Below are 21,049 nucleotides of genomic sequence, written 5' to 3'. Positions count from 1 at the left end.
TAATAAAAATCTTAATTTTAAAATTCCGGCTTTTTAATTGGTCGTAGAAAAAAATCGTGAGACATTTATTTTAAAAAATTAAATTTTGAATAACTTTTATTCAAAAATTTTTTTATACAACCAATATTTTCACCGTAATTAATTAATTAACATTATTAATAAACAATAATTCAAATTTTTTCTAATTATAAAAATCTTAATTTTAAAATTCCGGATTTTTGATTGGTCGTAAGAAAAAGTTAAGACATTTTTTCTTTTAAATTAAATTTCTTACAACTTTTGCTTCAAAAAAATTTTTTTATACCACCAATATTTTCCTAGTAATTAATTTATTAACATTCAAAATAAATAATTCAAATTTTTTGCTAATTATATAAATCACAATTTTTAAATTCCGGTTTTCTGATTGGTCATAGAAAAAAATCCTGAGACTTTTTTTTTTTAAATTAAATTTTGAACAACTTTTGCTTGAAAAATTTTTTTATACAACCCATAATTTCCCCTTAATTAATTAATTAAGATTTATAATAATTTATAATAAATAATTCCGGCTTTCTGATTGGTCGTAGAAAAAATTAAGACATTTTTTTTTTAGAAAATAAAATTTTGAACAATTTTTTTTTCAAAATTTTTTTTAAACAACTAATATTTTCGCTTTGATATTAAAAATTAAAAAAAAAATTCTGGCCACACTTGAAAAATATTTTTTAATCCAATTTTTTGTCTCCCTCAGTAACCTCCTTAAGATCGAGAAGATCAACAGTGCCAGCACCTTTAGCTTCAGACTTGACCATCTTCTCGATCTCTCTATACTGCCCGGGATCAATCAGACAAATTAAATTCAGCGCTCCGTCTTCCCAGGTCTCATTCTCAACCTCGCTGATCAGCGGGTCCATCTTCTCCCTTAATTTCTTGGCATTCTTACTGGTAACAACGATCCTGACTCGCATCCTAGCCCGCTCTAGCGGGAGGACGCTCTTGAGCTTGGGAATGACATCTAGAGCCTGCTGCTTGGAGTTGTGGTTCGGGTTCACTGAAAAGTGGATGTCCTTGAGCGCCTTCTCGATCATCGAGACCGGGTAGGGACGCTTTGTATCGGGGTTCACGCACTTCTCGGTGATTATTGTCGCGATGTCTTTGAAGGATGAATCTAAAGCAGAATGACGCTCTTTGTCGGAGACCTGGAGCTCGCCCTTAGCTAGGATCTCTTTGCAAATTTCTGTTTGGTTGTCGTTGCCGAAGGCTTTGATCAGGTCTTCTTTTTTTGCTACTTGACCTTTAGAGACGTTGGAGAAAACTGTGTGAGTCTGGAGCACTTCATCAATGTCTTTTTCTCTGGGATTAAAATTAAATAATTGAAAAAAAATATTTTTTTTTTAATAAAATTTATATTTATTTAAAATTGACAAAAAAAAATTTCAATTAATATTTATTAATTTAAATTAAAATATTTATTTAAGATTGACAAAAGAATTAAAATTTATTAAAAATTAAATGATTATTAAAAATTGAAAATTGAATAATTGAAAAAAAAATTTTTTTTTTTTAATTTATATTGATTTAAAATTGACAAAAAAATTATAATTAATATTTTATTTAAGATTGACAAAAAAATTAAAATTTATCAAAAATTGAATAATTATTAAAAATTAAAAACTGAAAAATTAAATAATTAAAAATAAAATTTTTTTTTTTTAATAAAATTTTTATTGATTTAAAATTGACAAAAAAATTATAATCAATATTTATTAATTTAAATTAAAATATTTATTTAAGATTGACAAAAGAATTAAAATTTATCAAAAATTAAATAATTATTAAAAATTAAAAACTAAATAATTAAAAAAAAAAAATTTTTTTTTTTAATAAAATTTATATTGATTTAAAATTGACAAAAAAATTAAAATTTATCAAAAATTAAATAATTATTAAAAATGAAAAACTAAATAATTGAAAAAAAAAAATTTTTTTTTTTTAATAAAATTTATATTGATTTAAAATTGACAAAAAAATTATAATTAATATTTTATTTAAGATTAACAAAAAAAATTAAAATTTATCAAAAATCAAATAATTATTAAAAATTAAAAACTAAAAAATTAAATAATTAAAAATAAAATTTTTTTTTTTAAATAAAATTTATATTGATTTAAAATTGACAAAAAAATTATAATTAATATTTATTAATTTAAATGAAAATATTTATTTAAGATTGACAAAAGAATTAAAATTTATCAAAAATTAAATAATTATTAAAAATTAAAAACTAAATTAAAAAAAAAAAATTTTTTTTTTTTAATAAAATTTATATTGATTTAATTTTGACAAAAATTAAAAATTATCAAAAATTAAATAATTATTAAAAATTAAAAACTAAATTAAAAAAAAAAAATTTTTTTTTTTTAATAAAATTTATATTGATTTAATTTTGACAAAAAAATTATAATCAATATTTATTAATTTAAATTAAATTGTCATTTATTAATTAAAATTAAATTAATATTTTTTTAAAATTGACAAAAAAATTAAAATTTATTTGAAATTTACAAAAAAAAATTATCATTAATATTTATGACACTAAAATTAGCAGAAACTTAATTTTTTTTTTTTTAAAACTAAGTCTAAAAAATTAAATTTTCAATTTTTTAAATAAATTTTTTTTTATATACTTTATTTGTTAAAGAAATTCTAAAAATCATCAAATGTCTCTTTATTTTAATATCATTAATATTTATAACTTTTTTAAAATTATAATTAAGTCTTAAAAAAATAAAAATATTAAAAATATCTTTTATAGATATTCAAAGCATTTTAAAATTGACATTTTCAATATTTAAAATAATTCAAGTAAATCCATACTATGAATGTAATTAAATAAAATAATTTTTTTTTTTTTTTATATTTAATGAATTAAATAAAATAGATTATAAAAATTTTGTCGGCTAATTTAATTTTCATAAAGTTGATTCAAATTTTAATGAAAATAAAATTTATTAAATTAAATCAACTGAAAAATTAATTTTTAAAACCTGTCACATAACCAAAAAATAAACAATTAAAAAAATATTAACTTACAAATTATTCCTCCAAGAAATAACTTTGTTCCTGTAACAGGCTATCTCAAACCGCTTCCCGGTTTTCTTGATCCTGACAACAGCAATGTTCGTCAACCTGATCTGGTTTGTCGGCGTGAATATTTTTGACATGATCACCTGATTATTTTATTTTTCTCAACAGTTTTTAGTAAAAACTGCTAAAAAAAAAAAGTTATAATTAAACAATCTTAAAAGAAAAATAAAACAACTGACTTTACCTTATTTTGTTTATAAACAAATAAATATAATTTTTTTTTCACAGCACAATTCACAATAATAATAACACGATCATCAGCACGTTTTTGTTTTGCGCATTAAAATTTTCCAGTGGCGCCCTCTAAAGAATTTTCCGGGCAAATTTGAAAATTTAAACTAGCGCGTAAAAATGTCATTAAAATTTGTTTTTATCAGTGATAATAATGTGCAAACTTTAAAAATGGCAACCAATTTTTTTAATTGAAGTTAAGAAATTTTTTTAACAATATTAATTAAAAAAAAAATGAAAATCAATTCAGCATATATTTAATCATTTTAAAAATTCTATAACAAATAAATTAATGCAAAAAAAAATTAGAAAAAAAAATTGACATGTAGAAATTATAAAAAATAAAAAATGTAATTTTTTTAAAATGATTTTTTTGGACAAATTTTTTTGTTGAATAAAATTAAAAATTTTAAGTGACTGCTAACTTTAATGTCATAAAAAAAAAAATGAAACTGACAGTGTTAAATTTTGCGCGCTTAATCTTGTTCTGCCTGTAATATTGGTACTATTTTTTACTCCACGTTGCCAATATTAAAATAAAAAGAGAAAAAGTTAAAAACATTCTGCTGTAATTATTTTTAACAATTAAATTTATAAATTTGTTAAAAATTTAAATGTTAGTACTTTTTTAAAACACAAAAATATATATTGAATAAAATGAATGTTAATAATTGTTTATCCGATCAGCTGATCGTGAAAATTGAAGAGAATGTTGATGAGGTGAGGTTATGTTTTTAATAACAAATATTTGTATTTTATTAATTATTAATTAATATAAAAATATTTCAAGGATTTCAAAGTGCAAAAAGAAAATCAACGGGAATTTAATCAAGAAAATTTACTTGATTTTGAGGAAATAAAAATAGAAAAAAATGAAAATTTACATGATGAATTTACCTCTAATTTGACAGGTACAAAAGAAATTTTTTTTAATCAAAATTTTGTAAAAGTTTTTTTTTGTTTTTATAATTTTAGTCTAGGGTAAGTGTGGGTATTACTGCAGGTGTAGGTATTACTGCAGATTTTCTTGTTTTAATTATCAATAAATGGGTTATGACTTTTTTGATTAAAAAAAAATTATTTCTGTTAATTTAAACCTTTCGGAAAATAACTGCATAGTGGTTTTATAATTAAGACAATTATTCAATTTGTTATTAATTAATAAAAATTAAGTAGTTACAGAAGTGAATAATTTTATCTTTTTTAAGAGTTTCAGTGTAAAAAGAGGTCGTCGTAAAAAGTCTTTTTCTTTATATAAATCACCTAATTAATATATTTTTTACATTTAGAAGTTAGATAACCCTTTTTTAGAATCAAATAATTAATAAAAATTACATTTTGATCAGTAAAATTTATTTAATTAACCATGCAGTAATTGGTACCGAAAAACCGCATGTGCGTGTAATACTGCAATTTTCTCAGTCGACTGCAGTAATAGAAGCGCCTCTATTTGTATATGTCTGTACCTATTACTGCGGATGTAAACACGGCTATTCTAATCTCCTAAATAAGTGCGTGAATCAAATTGTCTCGAAGTGAAAAATAAACTTTGGATAAAATTAATAAAAAATCAAAAGTCAATAAACAAAAAAATAAGAAGTCGAGGCAAGTCCAGGAAAGCAATAATCAGTAGATTGTAAGATTACATCAATTAAAATTTACGAATTCTGGTCAATTAATAATACGTTAAGGCTGTGTTACTTATTATTTAGATTATGAAGAATTCTTGTTATTACATTAAACTAATAAATTTTCTTTTTGATAAGTTTTTGTTCATTTTTAAGTAAATCCTAAAATATAGCCGTTCTGCAGTAATAGGTACGCAGTAACTGGATCAGTTGCAGTAATGGACACGCAGTAATAGGAGCAAGCTACTTTAAGACCTGCAGTAATACATGCATTTAGACTTCTTTTTGAATGCTTATTATTTAACGAAAATATTTGTTTCTCTCATTGTTGATTTTATTTTGGGTTAATAATGAGTTAAACTTTTGTTTAAAAAAAAAAGTTATTATTATCTTGAGAAAATTTTATAAAAATGCTTTCGAAGTGAGACATAGATAGATAGATAGATAGATAATAAACTTTATTGACCCTAGAGCCTTAGCTCCCTCAGGACCATCATAATTATACATTATAATCAGTGTAAAATACAGAGCATGTAATTACATAAATTGAAAATAATAAAATATAAACATATTATAATGAAATAATAACGTGAATTATAAATTATAAATTATAATCGTGGTAGATATGAGACAAGTTGCCAGAAAACCTGGTAATAGCACAGTTAAGCATACGAAAAAAACTGCAGTAATACCCACACTTACCCTACAAAATTTATAGATATTTATTAAATTTATCTTTTTTTTTTCGTATATTAAAGAAGAGATTGGAGACGTTCCAATTGTAAAGGCTGAAATTTTATTCTCAATCGATGAGGAACCTCATAAAAGAACACCTCCAGAAAATAATTGCAGGACAACAATGCTAGATGATAATGATCCTTTATCAGTTACTGAAACTAGCTTCCAATGTGGAGAAAACACCAAGGATCAAGAATCATCTAGAGAAACTTCTCAGCAAGGTTTTTTATTTGTCAACATCGAGGATATTACACAAGATTTACGGACAAGTATGTTTTATAAGTTTAAAAGAATATTAAAAAATTATATAAAGCCCTGATATCTTTAAGAATATTTTTTTCTTAACAATTTTTAAGTTTGTTAGGGTGAAAAAAATTTTTTTTTAATTAAGATAAATTATTTTAATTAAAAAAAAAAATATATAAAATTTATGACACTCAATTTATTCATTTTTTTTTCAAAAAATAAATAAATTCTGTTCAAAGATTTATTTATTTTTTGATCATTAATTTTTTTAGATAAAAAATTTTATAACAATTATAATTTTAATAAAATTTTCATAAAAGTCACAAAAATTAATTAGTAATTATTTAATTAATTTTTTATAAAAAAAATATTTTTATTTTCTAGAAAAATTATAATTTTTATAAAAATTAATTATTAATAATTATTTAATTGATTTTTTATAAAAAAAAATATTTTTATTTTCTAGAAAAATTACAATTTTTATAAAAATTAATTATTTAATTAATTTAAAAAAAAAAAAATTTTATTTTTTAGAGACATTATAATTTTAATGAAATTTTTATAAAAATCACAAAAATTAATTATTTAATTAATTTTTTATAAAAAAATAATTTTTATTTTCTAGAAAAATCACAATTTTAATGAAATTTTCTATAAAAATTACAAAAATTACTTATTTAATTAATTTTTTATGAAAAAAATTTTATTTTCTAGAAAAATGATAATTTTAATGAAATTTTTATGAAAATTAATTAATTAATTTTTTATAAAAAAAATATTTTTATTTTCTCGAAAAATGATAATTTTAATAACATTTCTACAAAAATTAATTATTTAATTAGTTTTTTATAAAATAAATAATTTTATTTTCTAGAAAAATTACAATTTTTATAAATATTAATTATTTAATGAATTTTTTATAAAAAAATAATTTTTATTTTCTAGAAAAATTATAACATACTATAAAAATTTTTGCTTTTTTACTATTGGTTGATACTACTGTATAATTGCATAAATCTACTATTTTATCATTAAATTAATATTATTATTACATCATTAAAATGTTTTGTAAAATTGTTCTAAATTTCTTTTTTTTTTCATTATTTTAAGATAAAATGTAAAATGAATTTAATAATCATAAATTATATAATTATAATCACTACTTATATTACTTTAATAATCAGTTCTTATAAACTTACATGAATATACTCTTTTGATGTATTTTTTTTTGCCATTCGGCTTATGAGGCCTTGGCATATATATGTTGAAATAAATAAAAAAAAAATAATATTAATGAAATTTTTATAAAAATTAATTATTTAATTAATTTTTTATAAAAAAAATATTTTTGTTTTCCAGAAAAATTACAATTTTTACAAAAATCAATTATTCAATGAATTTTTCATTAAAAAATAATTTTATTTTCTAGAATTTAGAGACGAGACCGACCCAAGTAACCGTAACAATTACACAGTAATAAACAACGGCTTACTAAAAAGTTATTGCTGCAACCTGTGTCCTCTAAAGTTTCGGTACAAGTCTCACATGGACCGGCATATGATGCAGCACACTGGAGAGCGTCCCTACACTTGCACTTTATGCCCGGCGAAATTCACCCACCGAGGAAACTTAAACGGACACATGAGGATCCACAGCGGGGAGAAACCCTTCCAATGTGACATTTGTTCGAAGCATTTCAGCGAGAAAAGCAACATTAAAAGACACATTAAAATCCATATGAGAGACCCGAAACCTTACCGCTGCAAAATATGCTCCAAACAATTTCGAGAAGTCAAGTACATGAAGCAACACATGCAAAACCTTCACGTCCCTAAAGTAGACTCTCCGAAACCTCGCGTTTACAAGTGTCTTACCTGCGAGGCTATTTTTAAACAGACCAGTGCTCTGAAGAAACATTTATTGGTTCATTCTAAAGATCAACCCTTTGCTTGTGATGTTTGTTCGATTAAATTTGAGTATGAGGATGAACGAGATAAACATATGCTCACTCACAAGCTTAGGTTTGCTTGCACAATTTGTCCCTCGAAATTTGTTCATAGGGGAAATATGTTTAATCATATGAAACTTTATCATCCTGATTTAAAATTAGAATAATATTTTTTTTTTTTTTTTTATTTTTGATAAAAAGATTTATTGTAAAAATTCTTTTTTTAACTTTGGACAAAAGGAATTAAATTTTTTTTTAATTAAATAATTTTTTTTTTTAATTTTGGACAAAAAAATTATTTCCTTTTTTAATTAAATAATTTTTTTTTTATTTTAGACAAAAAAATAATTGTAAATTTTTTTTTTAATTTTAGGCAAAAAAATTATTTTCTTTTTTAATTAAATAATTTTTTTTTTTATTTTGGGCAGAATAATTTATTGTAAAAATTCTTTTTTTGATTTTTGATAAAAAATTTTTTGTGAAAATTCTTTTTTTAATTTTCGTCAAAAAAATTATTTTCTTTTTTGATTAAATAATTTTTTTTTTTAATTTTGGACAGAATAATTTATTGTAAAAATTCTTTTTTTTAATTGTGGACAAAAAAATTATTTTCTTTTTTGATTAAATAATTTCTTTTTAATTTTAGACAAAAAAATAATTGTAAATTTTTTTTTTTTAATTTTAGACAAAAAATTATTTTCTTTTTTGATTAAATAATTTTTTTTTTAATTTTTGACGAATAATTTATTGTAAAAATTCTTTTTTTAACTTTGGGTAAAAAAATTATTTTCTTTTTTAATTAAATAATTTATTTTGTAAGATTTACCTGTCAGTATTATGAAATAATTTTTCAGTTAATAAAAATAACCATAATTGTAATTTAAGTACATAATTTTTTTATATATACCTAGTAATTTTATTTTTTTTAATTTACTTATTTTAATACCGGCATAATTTATAGAGATACTGTACATATACCCAAAATAGTATAAAAATAAAAAAATTATCAATCTCTGATTGATACTTTTTATAGATTCTGAGAATTCGGTTACAATGTCCTTTTGTACCGAAATATCTTTTTTTATTTTATTTTATTTTCTTTTGTAAATAAAACAAAGTTAACTAAAAGATCTTCATTACAACTGGTAAGAGTAAAAGCATTAAATAAATGATTTGAATATTTACTTCGAATATAAAATTTAACTAATTTTAATCATTTAATCCTATAATAAAATTCCTATTCCTATAATAAAATTTCCTATAATAATTTCCTATAATAAAATTGAGATGAAATGTATGTGGCATCAAACTATTCGTAACGTGATTGGTCAAATATATCATAAGCATGAAAATCCTATAATAAAATTGAGATGAAATGTATGTGGCATCAAACTATTCGTAACGTGATTGGTCAAATATATCATAAGCATGAAAATATATGCAAACTCTATAGTCAAGGCGCGCGCTTGCGCGCGCAAATTCAAATTCTAGTATTTATTAATTTGAATATTTCATTTGAATTCGCGCTCTCATAATAGATAGCGCTCTAATAACAGGTAGCGTCACCTGCTGGAAGCACTAGGTGCATTACACTTCCGTACACTCAGCGCCACCATCAAAACACAATGATGGCGCTCGCGTCTTCTCAAATCAAAGCTGCCAAGTTTATACAAAAGTAAAGCTGAAAAATAAATTCTGTTCTTAACTCTTTAACAAATTCAACTTTTTGAGGTTATAGATATTCGTTTACAGTATTTTATTTATTAAAAATTGTAATTACTAATTATTTATATATAGTTCACAGTTTATATTCATCATAAACCGTCAGGTAATATTTAATTTTTATTATTTTCTTGTTTTACAATTGTTGATTTTTTTTAACCGGCATTTTTTTTACAGACATTTATAAATAACAATAATTTAAACCTGCAAATTGTAATTCAAGTAAGTATTTTTTTATTTTTTATTATCATTCCAGTACTTAAATTATTGAATATAATTTAGATATTTTTAATATTTTTTTCTTATTAATTTTGACATTTAAAATCATGCTCCAATTATAATACTTAAATCAAGAGACATTTGATCATTTTTTTAAAATAACAATTTTTTGATCAAGAAAAATTTATAAAAAAAATATAAATTCAATTTTTTTAAAATAATTTTTTATATTTAATTTATTTATTAAATAAACTCCAAAAAAATTTTCAAATGTCAGCTGATTTTAGTCTTATTAGAAATTAGTAGTAAATTTTTTTATTTTTTAAATAAACTAGGTCAAAAAAATTATTTTATTATTTTTTATTGATTAAATTAGAATTAAAAAATATTTTTCAAAAATAATTTTTTATATTTAATTTATTTATTAAATAAAATCAAAGAAAGTTTTCAAGTATCAACTGATTTTAGTGTTATTAATAATTAGTAGTAAATTTTTTAGCTTTTAAATAAACTAGGTTAAAAAAATTATTTTATTTTTTTTATTAGATTAGAACTAAAAAATATTTTTAAAAAATAGCTTTTATATTTTTTAAATAAAATTTTTTTTTGATAAAATTTTTAATGACAATAACGTTAGCCGACATTTAAAAATTTTTAGAATTTTTTTTATTGAATGAATCATTAACAAAAAAATTTTTTAAAAATTTTATTTGTAAAATATTTGAAAAACTGTAAGTATAAAATTAAAAAAAAAATTTTTTAGTTTTAATTTAATAAACTAAAATCAAAAAATAAAAAATTTCGGTTAACTTTATTATTATTATTATTATAAATTTTTGAAAATTATTATTATAAAAATTTATGAAAATAAAGTTAGCCGACATTTAAAAATTTTTATAAATTTTTTATTGAAAAAATATTAATTAAACAATTTAAAAAAAAAATTTCACATGTAAAAAACTTGAAAAACTATAAGTGAAATTTTTTAGAAATATTTTTTTACTTGTAATTAAATTAATAAAAAAAATTAAAAATTTTTAGACGTCTGCTAACTTCAGAAAATAATAAAGTTAGCCGACATTTTTAATCTTTTTATTTTGCTTAATTTATTAATTTATAACTGAAAAATATTTTTATAAAATTGCACTGCTAGTTTTTGAAGTTTTTAACAAATGAAAAATTTTTTTTTCATTTTTTCGTAATAATTCTTTTAATAAATAAAATCATAAAAATTTTTAGATGTCGGCTAACTTAATATTTATGAAAATTAAGTTAACCGACATTTGAAAATTTTTATAAATTTTTCATTGAAAAAATTTCAATTAAACAATTAAAAAAAAAAATTTCACATGTAAAAAACTTGAAAAACTCTAAGTGCGATTTTTAAAAAATATTTTTTAATTCTAATTTAATAATTAAAAAAAATTAAGAAACGTCGGCTAGCTTTAGGGTAAGTGTGGGTATTACTGCAGTTTTTTTCGTAAGTCTCACTTCGAAAGCATTTTTATAAAATTTTCTCAAGATAATAATAACTTTTTTTTTTTTTAAACAAAAGTTTGACTCATTATTAACCCAAAATAAAATCAACAATGAGAGAAACAAATATTTTCGTTAAATAATAAGCATTCAAAAAGAAGTCTAAATGCATGTATTACTGCAGGTCTTAAAGTAGCTTGCTCCTATTACTGCGTGTCCATTACTGCAACTGATCCAGTTACTGCGTACCTATTACTGCAGAACGGCTATATTTTAGGATTTACTTAAAAATGAACAAAAACTTATCAAAAAGAAAATTTATTAGTTTAATGTAATAACAAGAATTCTTCATAATCTAAATAATAAGTTACACAGCCTTAACGTATTATTAATTGACCAGAATTCGTAAATTTTAATTGATGTAATCTTACAATCTACTGATTATTGCTTTCCTGGACTTGCCTCGACTTCTTATTTTTTTGTTTATTAACTTTTGATTTTTTATTAATTTTATCCAAAGTTTATTTTTCACTTCGAGACAATTTGATTCACGCACTTATTTAGGAGATTAGAATAGCCGTGTTTACATCCGCAGTAATAGGTACAGACATATACAAATAGAGGCGCTTCTATTACTGCAGTCGACTGAGAAAATTGCAGTATTACACGCACATGCGGTTTTTCGGTACCAATTACTGCATGGTTAATTAAATAAATTTTACTGATCAAAATGTAATTTTTATTAATTATTCGATTCTAAAAAAGGGTTATCTAACTTCTAAATGTAAAAAATATATTAATTAGGTGATTTATATAAAGAAAAAGACTTTTTACGACGACCTCTTTTTACACTGAAACTCTTAAAAAAGATAAAATTATTCACTTCTGTAACTACTTAATTTTTATTAATTAATAACAAATTGAATAATTGTCTTACTTATAAAACCACTATGCAGTTATTTTCCGAAAGGTTTAAATTAACAGAAATAATTTTTTTTTAATCAAAAAAGTCATAACCCATTTATTGATAATTAAAACAAGAAAATCTGCAGTAATACCCACACTTACCCTAGTATAAAAAATTTATTATTATAAATTTTTAAATGCCTCAACAATATCTCCAGAAAATCAACCTGGATCAAAAAATGTCTGTGATAAAGCGACCAACGACAGTCCGGTTCGAGTGGGAGGCAAAAGATATTTTCCAGCCGATGAAGTGGATCTACTCGGACCAGTTTTTCATGGACGGAGTGAACGACGTGGCCTTTAACCTGGGACTGAGAGTGAACAACACAGGGTACATCGACGTGCGAGTGATGAAAGGCAACCTGGAGCTAGCCGACGCAACAGTGGAGATCACAAGCAAAGAAGGACCTTGGAAGCGAGAGATCAAGGTGAACAAATGGAAGAACCTGTGTGTGATCAACGACTTCATGAAGAAGCCAGTTACTTACGAGGAGGTGTACATAAACGGGCACTACTCGTACGTCTACACGGTGAACATCATGTGCAAGATCCTCTGGAACGGGTTCATCGACGACGAGCGGCTGACCCGGATGGACGACACGAACTTCTTCGAGGACCTCCGGAAGTTCCACAAGTCCCAGCTGTTCAGCGACGTCACCCTCACCATCGAGGGCCACGACCTCCCGGCGCATAAAATCATCCTCGCGGCGCACAGCCCGGTCTTCGCGAAGATGCTCACGGCGGACACCCGGGAGGTCAAGAACAGGATCATCGAGATCAACAACATCAAGGCCGAGTCTCTGGCGGACATGCTGACCTTTTTTTACACCGGCAGGTCCAAGGCTGTTGACAATGTCAACAGTGCTCTCCAGATGCTAGAGGTCGCTAATATCTACCAGGTCAACAAGCTCAAGTGTCTCTGCGAGACAACCCTCCTCAGGCTCATGACTGTTGATAATGTCCTGAGAATTGTTGATGCTGCTGATGACTTCAACGCTATCAGGCTCCGCGAGGACGCGCTTACTTTTATGGCTAATAATAAGGACAAGATTGTAGAGCTTCCTAATTTTAAGGTTCTATTTTTTAAGAAGGTTGAACTTATGTATGACTTCATGTGCTCTCATGAGTCCAAACGGATGAAACTCACTGTTGACTGATAGGTTTCAGATAAATTCATTTTGTTTTTTGGTTTGGTAAATATGCTGGTTTTGGTATAACAAATTATGATAAAAAAATATATATAATTAAGAAATTACCTCGTATCTTGTGGACTTTTGATATTTTTTAAGATATAAGCTCATCTCGATGTTACACTCATCGAGACCTTTCATTTGAGTACCCACATCAATTTTTCATATATTTTATATATTTATATATATCAATATATAGATATATGAGAAATATATCGAAAATGCATGTGGGTACTTGAATGAAAGCTCTTGATAAGTGTAACTTCAGGATGAGCTTATATTTTTAAAAATGTCAATAATTAAGAAATTACATTGTATCTTGTGAAATATTGACATTTTTAAAGATATAAGCTCATTTTGATGTCACACTCATCGAGATCTTTCATTTGAGTACCCACATCATTTTTCCATATATTTTATATATTTATATATATTATATATATGTATATATGAAAAATATATCAAAAATGCATGTGGGTACTCAAATGAAAGCTTTTGATGAGTGTAACATAAGGATGAACTTATATTTTTAAAAATGTCAATAATTAAGAAATTACATTGTATCTTGTGAATTATTGATATTTTTAAAGATATAAGCTCATTTTGATGTTACACTCATCGAGATCTTTCATTTGAGTACCCACATCATTTTTTCATATATTTTATATATTTATAAATATGTATATATATCTATATATGAAAAATATATCAAAAATGCATGTGGGTACTTAAATAAAAGGTCTCGATGAGTGTAACATTGAAATGAGTTTACATATTGAAAAATGTCAATAATTAAGAAATGACATTATATCTTGTAAACTATTGACATTTTTCAAAATATAAGCTTATCTTGATGTTACACTCATCGAGACCTTTCATTTGAGTACCCACATCAATTTTTCATATATTTTATATATTTATATATATCAATATATAGATATATGAAAAATATATCGAAAATGCATGTGGGTACTTGAATGAAAGCTCTTGATAAGTGTAACTTCAGGATGAGCTTATATTTTTAAAAATGTCAATAATTAAGAAATTACATTGTATCTTGAAAACTATTGACATTTTTAAAGATATAAGCTCATTTTGATGTTACACTAATGGAGACTTTTCATTTGAGTACCCACATTAATTTTTTATATATTTTGTATATTTATATATATTATATATATGTATATATGAAAAATATATTAAAAATTCATGTGGATACTTAAATGAAAGCTCTTGATGAGAGTAACATCAGGATGAGCTTATATCTTTAAAAATATCAATAGTTCACAAGATACAAGGTAATTTCCTAATTATTGATATTTTTAAAGTTGTAATTTCATCCTGATGTTGCACAAAATATTTAAAAATCAAAATTTTGTACAACAAATAAATTGAAACTGACATATTTACTCAAACTAATAAACAAAAAATATAATTAAAATTCTCTCTAAAGTATTCCATAAAAAATCATGTTTGTAAATTCCTATAAAAATCCGCTGTACTTTAAAAAAAAACAATTATATTTAAAAAATAATTTTATGTAGTTGTAACTATATTTTTTTTACAAAAAAAATAAACAACGGACATAATCGAAAAAAATTGTATGTAATCTTAAAAATTGTCAATGTATCTAAAATAATAATAATAATTTATTATTGCTAATTTTTATAAATATTGTAAACTAATATTTTGTATCAATAAAGATATATTTAAAAAAAAAAATTAATTACTTACCTTAAAATTAACAATCACTCAAATAATTTTTTAATTTTATTTAACAAAAAAATTGTTTTTCAAAATTGCATTTTCTATTTTTTTTAATTTTCTACGTCAATTTAAAAAAAATTTTTTTTGTCATAATTTATTTGTTACAAAAATAATAAAATAAAAAAATTAAATTAATTAATGACATTAAAGTTAATTTAAACATTTTTTTTAACAAATAAATTTGTTCCAAAAAATTATATTTTTTTAAATTTCTACAATTCAATTTTTTTTTCTAATTTTTCTTGCTATAATTTATTTGTTAAAATAATTTTTTAAATTAACTTTAATGTCATAAATTAATTTAATTTTTTATCAAATATTATCACTAAAAATTATTTAATATCTGCTAAATTTATTTTCATATTAATTTTCAAAAGAACAAATTAAAGTGCGCATGCGCAGAATCATTTAACCGAAGCGCGCCCTTGCGGTTTAAAAAACTAGCAAAAATTAAAAATGGTGGGAATTATTAAACATGGCTACCCACGACAAAGGACGCAGAAAGTGGATTGATAATTCTCAAGGTACATTTAAAATAATTAATTAAAGTGTTAGATTGTGTAAAAATTACTCACTAATTAAATAATTTAATTGTGTCACAATTACGAAGCCGTAAAAGTTTATCAGGTGGCAAAAGCCTGAGTTTGGTAATAAATAAATTTATTTGTTGGGTCGGAGATAACCTTAAACAATGTAATTTATTTAAACGCTGCAAAAACAATGTTTGTTTATTTATTTAAACGTCATCAATTTCATTATCTGGCTCTGGTGTTTCATCACAATTTATTTTATTTTAATTAATGCGTTATATAATTTTTTTTTCTCAATAATTAATAACTAATTATTGGTAAGTGTTAATTTATTTATCCTGACTGTTGAATTAATTGTTAATAATTTTCAGACAATTTTGACAAAAATAAATTAATGGGAGGACGCAGAGGCTTGAACCGCGGTCCTCAGCAAATATACACTCCAGGCAGCGGTCCGCTTAAAAAATCCGACCGCCAGGATGACTTTGATTATGATGCGAGCCTTCATAAGTCCTCGGTTCAAGATCGGCTTAAAAGGCCTTTTAATAATATTAATTTGAACAATCCTTCGGAGCATTCTAACCACTCGGTGAATATGTTGGCTGATAAATTCAATGATGTACATGTTAATCGCCGGCCTGTCAATGACCACCATCATGACAAATCTAATAACAGTCACATGGATGCTGATAGACGCAAAAATAAAAAACCGGAGCAGCAGTTGTATGTGCCGAAAAAAATTTATGAATCCATTTCTGAACAGGATAATAGGTAATTTTATTAAAAAAGTTTTTGGAGTTATTTTTTATGTAGCAGATATTTTATATTTTTTTTTAATACATTAATTATAGTAGGAGAATATTCAATTTTTTCTATTGAAAATAAATTTTTCTCGCTGTAATTAATTGTTAAAAAAAATTTAAATTCATTGCAATATAATTGAAAAAATAGATAATAAAAACTAGCAACTTTGCAGTCACTACGTGACTGCTGTGACTAGTAAATTATAACTAAATGAAATTTTGGTTTATTAAGTAATGATTTTTGTTAAATTGCACTGTATTTTCTTAAATATTGACATTTTTAAAGATATAAGCCCATCTTGATGTTATACTCATCAAGAGCTTTCATTTGAGTACCCATATGCATTTTTGATATATTTTTCATATATACATATATATAGTATATATAAATATATAAAATATATGTAAAATTGATGTGGGTACTCAAATTAAAGGTCTCGATGAGTGCGATGACAGGGTAAGCTCATATCTTTAAAAATGTCAATAGTTCACAAGATACAAGGTCATTTTTTAATTATTGATATTTTTAAAGATATAAGCTAATCCTGATGTTACGCTCTTCAAGAGCTTTCATTTGAGTACCCACATTCATTTTTGATATATTTTTCATATGTACAAATATGTAATGAATATAAATATATAAAATATATGAAAAATTGATGTGGGTACTCAAATGAAAGGTCTCGATGAGTGCGATGCCAGGGTAAGCTCATATCTTTAAAAATGTCAATAGTTCACAAGATACAAGGTCATTTTTTAATTATTGATATTTTTAAAGATATAAGCTAATCCTGATGTTACGCTCTTCAAGAGCTTTCATTTGAGTACCCACATTCATTTTTGATATATTTTTCATATGTACATATATATAATATTTATAAATATATAAAATATATGAAAAATTGATGTGGGTACTCAAATGAAAGGTCTCGATGAGTGCGATGCCAGGGTAAGCTCATATCTTTAAAAATGTCAATAGTTCACAAGATACAAGGTCATTTTTTAATTATTGATATTTTTAAAGATATAAGCTAATCCTGACGTTACGCTCTTCAAGAGCATTCATTTGAGTACCCACATTCATTTTGATATATTTTTCATATATACAAATATGTAATGAATATAAATATATAAAATATATGAAAAATTGATGTGGGTACTCAAATGAAAGGTCTCGATGAGTGCGATGCCAGGGTAAGCTCATATCTTTAAAAATGTCAATAGTTCACAAGATACAAGGTCATTTTTTAATTATTGATATTTTTAAAGATATAAGCTAATCCTGATGTTACGCTCTTCAAGAGCTTTCATTTGAGTACCCACATTCATTTTTGATATATTTTTCATATGTACATATATATAATATTTATAAATATATAAAATATATGAAAAATTGATGTGGGTACTCAAATTAAAGGTCTCGATGAGTGTAATGTCAGGGTAAGCTTATATATTTAGAATTGTCAACAGTTCACAAGATACAAGATCATTTCTTAATTATTGATATTTTTTAAGATATAAACTCATTTTGATGTTATACTGATCAAGAGCTTTCATTTGAGTACCCACATGCATTTTTGATATATTTTTCATATATACATATATATAGTATATATAAATATATAAAATATATGAAAAATCGATGTGGGTACTCAAATGAAAGGGCTTGATGAGTGTAACATCAGGATGAGCTTATATCTCTAAAAATGTCAATAGTTCACAAAATACAAGGTCATTTCTTAATTATTGATATTTTTTAATATGTACGCTCATCCTGATGTTACACTCATCAAGAGCTTTCATTAAAGTTATTTTTTCAAAAATGTCAATAGTTCACAAGAGACAAGGTCATTTCTTATATATGTATCTAGAAATAGAGCATTTTCGAATGCAACCTCAATACTTATCGTAATAAATTGACTAGTGAGATTGATATGAAACCTTAAAAAGTATTCAATACCTTTATAATGTATCTAAATTTTAATAATAAAAACCGATTTTATTATATGACTATTTTTAAGACACAATTTTTCTTATTCTGTTAATAACATAGATTTATTTTTTTCAGACCACAGATGTGGGATCGTGAAAAGGAGGACAAACGTGACTGGGAAACCCAGTCAAACCTGAGTCACCGAACGGACTCCCGAAACCGATCTCGACAAAGCATTTCCTCAGATAAATCTCCCCGCGATAAAGACTTGAAGCGTTTTTCACGCAAGCCCCGTGATAACGACAAAGAGAGCTGGCGACCTGAGTCTCCAGTGAACAAAAGCTTCAATCGGCCTCGGGACCAGCGCCGAAGACCCGAGGATGACTACACATACCGCCGAGACACCCGAAGCGAGCTGGACAAGTACCCTCGGAAGCCTCCAACAGGTCGCCGGATTCCCAAGATGAACGCTATAAAAATCGAGTCCTTGCCTCCTAGACTGCAGCGTAAATACTTTGAAGAGAACGGAATCGAGCCTCCAATCAATCACAATGACGAGCCCTGGGATTCTGGTAATTACAATAATTATTACTCCCACCCAATGCCTTCGATGATCAACATGCCTCCAGTTCCCAATTTTTCTCATCAAAATTCCGGTTCCGGGAACTTGAACCCCAGTTCCGGGAACTTGAACTCTGGTTCCGGGAACTTGAACCACGGTTCCGGGAACCCGAACTCCGGATACTCGAACCACAGTCAGTGGAACACTCTACCCACACGAAGTCGCGGACGAGGAAGATTCCGACCAGAGGAACTAGACCTTCCTTCTCACCGACCTGGAACTCCAGACCAATATTCCGCTCCAAGCACCAGATCTCACACCCCCAGCCAGGAGATGACTCGTTCTTACGACCGACGAGGTAGCAACAGCACCATGTACACCAGCATGGAAAGTCTGAGCCGAGCTGACAATATTCTGATGCCTCCTCCAGTTTCTCCAGCAACTTACTCCAGGAACCAGCCTTACCGTAACAATACGAACAATGCCGAAACTGAGCGTAATTACCAGGCTAAGAGCCCGGAAGCGCCAGCTGACATCTTGGACTGGAGTGAGGAAGTGGAACTGTCTGAAAAACTGGAGAACGAACGACTCAGTCGCAGTTCCTCGGTGGTCAGCATCAGTGAAAGTTCCGGGAACCAAGCCAAGCGGAACCGTTCCAGGAAGAAAAGGCGCGAGAGAAAGCGAACTGAGTCAGAGGAACTTCAGTTCCTGGAACAGGAACAGAGGAACCGACGGAACAGCCGCGAGTCTGGAGAACAGTTCCTAGAACAGGAACAGAGGAACCGACAGAACAGTCGTGAGTTCGGGGAACAGTTCCTGGAACAGGATCAAAGGAACCGACAGAATAGCCGCGAGTTCGGGGAACAGTTCCGGGAACCGTTCCTGGAACAGGAACAAAGGAACCGACAGAACAGCCGTGAGAGGAAAAACAATCAGTACAACCACGAGAACAGCAATAATTATAATAATAGGTTCGAGCGCAGGAGGAGCCGCGAGTCTAGTAGAGAGGCTTATAGGAACGAGGAGAACTGGAGAACTGGAAAGCGAGTCTCTATGTGCGAGTCAGAAGACGGCAAGAACGCGGAACTGTCGGTGGAACTGAGAAACAATGTTCAGCAACCGGGAGTTCTGGTTCTTCCCGCTCCCAGTGTGGAGGCGCCACAGTCGCCGCCGTATAAAGATAGGTTCAACCGCAAGACACTGTTCGACCCGAACAACCCGAACAAACCTATAGTAGTTCCTTCTCTTGGCACCAGAGCGGCGCTGGTTCCTGAGGTGGCGCCATCTAAGGTCAGAGCGCCGTCGCAGTTCCAGCAGAGCTTGCAGCTAGATGGCGTTGCGCCGCAGTACCTAGCGGAACAGATGAACAACTCCAGACCTATTTGGTACGACTCTTGTCCGGATAATTTGAAGAACGCGGTTCTGTTAAGGGGGATCGAAGCAGTGGACAGGGAACTTGATTGGTTGCTTACTACTGGAGGCTTGACTGCTAATTGGGACCGAGTTGCGTTCCTAAGACAGTCTTTGCAGCAGAGTTTGAAGACTTTGTTGGAGACCGATATTAAATTTTGCCAAACAGAAAATGTTGAGCAACATTTCTGGAAGATTTTGTTTTATAATATCATTGAGATGCTCAGGAAGATCATGCCCAAGGAAGCGGGGGAGAGGAGAGATGTTTGCAAGATGATTATGCTCAAGATTATCGATGATGGAACGGTTTATTTTGAGAACTTGTTGAGTGTGCTGGAGAATACTTATAGGTTTAAATTAGAGGTGTTTTTGTCGTCATCCTCGCCGCCGAAAGGTCTTGGGTTTGTTGGCTTGGCACTGATTAGTGCGCAGAAGATTTTTCTGTTTCTGGGAGATCTGGCTAGGTACAAGGAACAGGCAAACGAGACTACTAATTATGGGAAATCTAGACAGTAAGTTTTGTGGGTTAGGTTAGGGTTGATTTTTTGGAG

General features: G+C 26.5%; 4 protein-coding genes across 7 annotated transcripts in view; 3 read left to right on the top strand and 1 right to left on the bottom strand.

The window, feature by feature from the left end:
* Positions 1–675: 675 nt before the first annotated feature.
* LOC123265520 (ribosome maturation protein SBDS) lies at positions 676–3,419 on the bottom strand. Of its 2 annotated transcripts, none has more exons than XM_044729319.1 (3): positions 3,314–3,419; positions 3,076–3,250; positions 676–1,335 (listed from the first exon to the last, which is right to left on the bottom strand). In XM_044729319.1, the coding sequence occupies exons 2-3, from the start codon at positions 3,204–3,206 to the stop codon at positions 708–710; spliced, it is 759 nt and encodes a 252-aa protein (XP_044585254.1). In that variant the 5' UTR covers positions 3,207–3,250; positions 3,314–3,419; the 3' UTR covers positions 676–707. The 2 variants fall into 2 exon arrangements, with proteins under 2 accessions (XP_044585254.1, XP_044585253.1); XM_044729318.1 differs by having other exon boundaries at positions 3,076–3,253; positions 3,314–3,415.
* A 506-nt stretch (positions 3,420–3,925) lies between these two features.
* Positions 3,926–8,102, top strand: LOC123265577 (gastrula zinc finger protein XlCGF8.2DB-like). The gene is made up of 4 exons (XM_044729357.1): positions 3,926–4,080; positions 4,151–4,271; positions 5,747–5,995; positions 7,402–8,102. Exons 1-4 carry the CDS (start codon positions 4,018–4,020, stop codon positions 8,085–8,087), a joined length of 1,119 nt encoding a protein of 372 aa, XP_044585292.1. The 5' UTR covers positions 3,926–4,017; the 3' UTR covers positions 8,088–8,102.
* A 1,717-nt stretch (positions 8,103–9,819) lies between these two features.
* On the top strand, positions 9,820–13,585 carry LOC123265415 (BTB/POZ domain-containing protein At4g08455-like). Its single transcript, XM_044729139.1, has 2 exons — positions 9,820–9,864; positions 12,462–13,585. The coding sequence occupies exon 2, from the start codon at positions 12,483–12,485 to the stop codon at positions 13,458–13,460; it is 978 nt and encodes a 325-aa protein (XP_044585074.1). The 5' UTR covers positions 9,820–9,864; positions 12,462–12,482; the 3' UTR covers positions 13,461–13,585.
* Positions 13,586–15,707: 2,122 nt separating this feature from the next.
* The window catches only part of LOC123264551 (telomerase-binding protein EST1A), a 53,968-nt gene continuing 48,626 nt past the window's right edge, over positions 15,708–21,049 (top strand). For 2 of the 3 annotated variants that reach the window (XM_044727846.1, XM_044727845.1), the window contains exons 1-3: positions 15,708–15,784; positions 16,162–16,561; positions 18,662–21,010. In XM_044727846.1, the coding sequence (XP_044583781.1) occupies positions 15,736–15,784; positions 16,162–16,561; positions 18,662–21,010 (2,798 nt within the window). In that variant the 5' untranslated portion in view covers positions 15,708–15,735. The remainder of the gene's footprint in view (positions 15,785–16,161; positions 16,562–18,661; positions 21,011–21,049) is intronic. The other variant, XM_044727847.1, reaches the window with a different exon arrangement.

The sequence above is a fragment of the Cotesia glomerata genome, linkage group LG5, assembly GCF_020080835.1.
Source record: "Cotesia glomerata isolate CgM1 linkage group LG5, MPM_Cglom_v2.3, whole genome shotgun sequence".
NCBI lineage: Eukaryota > Metazoa > Arthropoda > Insecta > Hymenoptera > Braconidae > Cotesia > Cotesia glomerata.
Note: the sequence above shows the minus strand (reverse complement) of the source record. Positions and strands in the feature narration are given on the sequence as shown.

Bases quoted from the DNA above. Each gene is read 5' to 3' on its own strand.
- LOC123265577 (XM_044729357.1), top strand. From the start codon at position 4,018: ATGAATGTTAATAATTGTTTATCCGATCAGCTGATCGTGAAAATTGAA. The intron at 4,272-5,746 runs GTACAAAAGAAA...CGTATATTAAAG, and splicing joins ATTTACCTCTAATTTGACAG to AAGAGATTGGAGACGTTCCA. The intron at 5,996-7,401 runs GTATGTTTTATA...TTTATTTTCTAG, and splicing joins TACACAAGATTTACGGACAA to AATTTAGAGACGAGACCGAC.
- LOC123265415 (XM_044729139.1), top strand. From the start codon at position 12,483: ATGTCTGTGATAAAGCGACCAACGACAGTCCGGTTCGAGTGGGAGGCA.
- LOC123265520 (XM_044729319.1), bottom strand. From the start codon at position 3,206: ATGTCAAAAATATTCACGCCGACAAACCAGATCAGGTTGACGAACATT. The intron at 1,336-3,075 runs GTAAGTTAATAT...TTTTAATCCCAG, and splicing joins ATTTCTTGGAGGAATAATTT to AGAAAAAGACATTGATGAAG.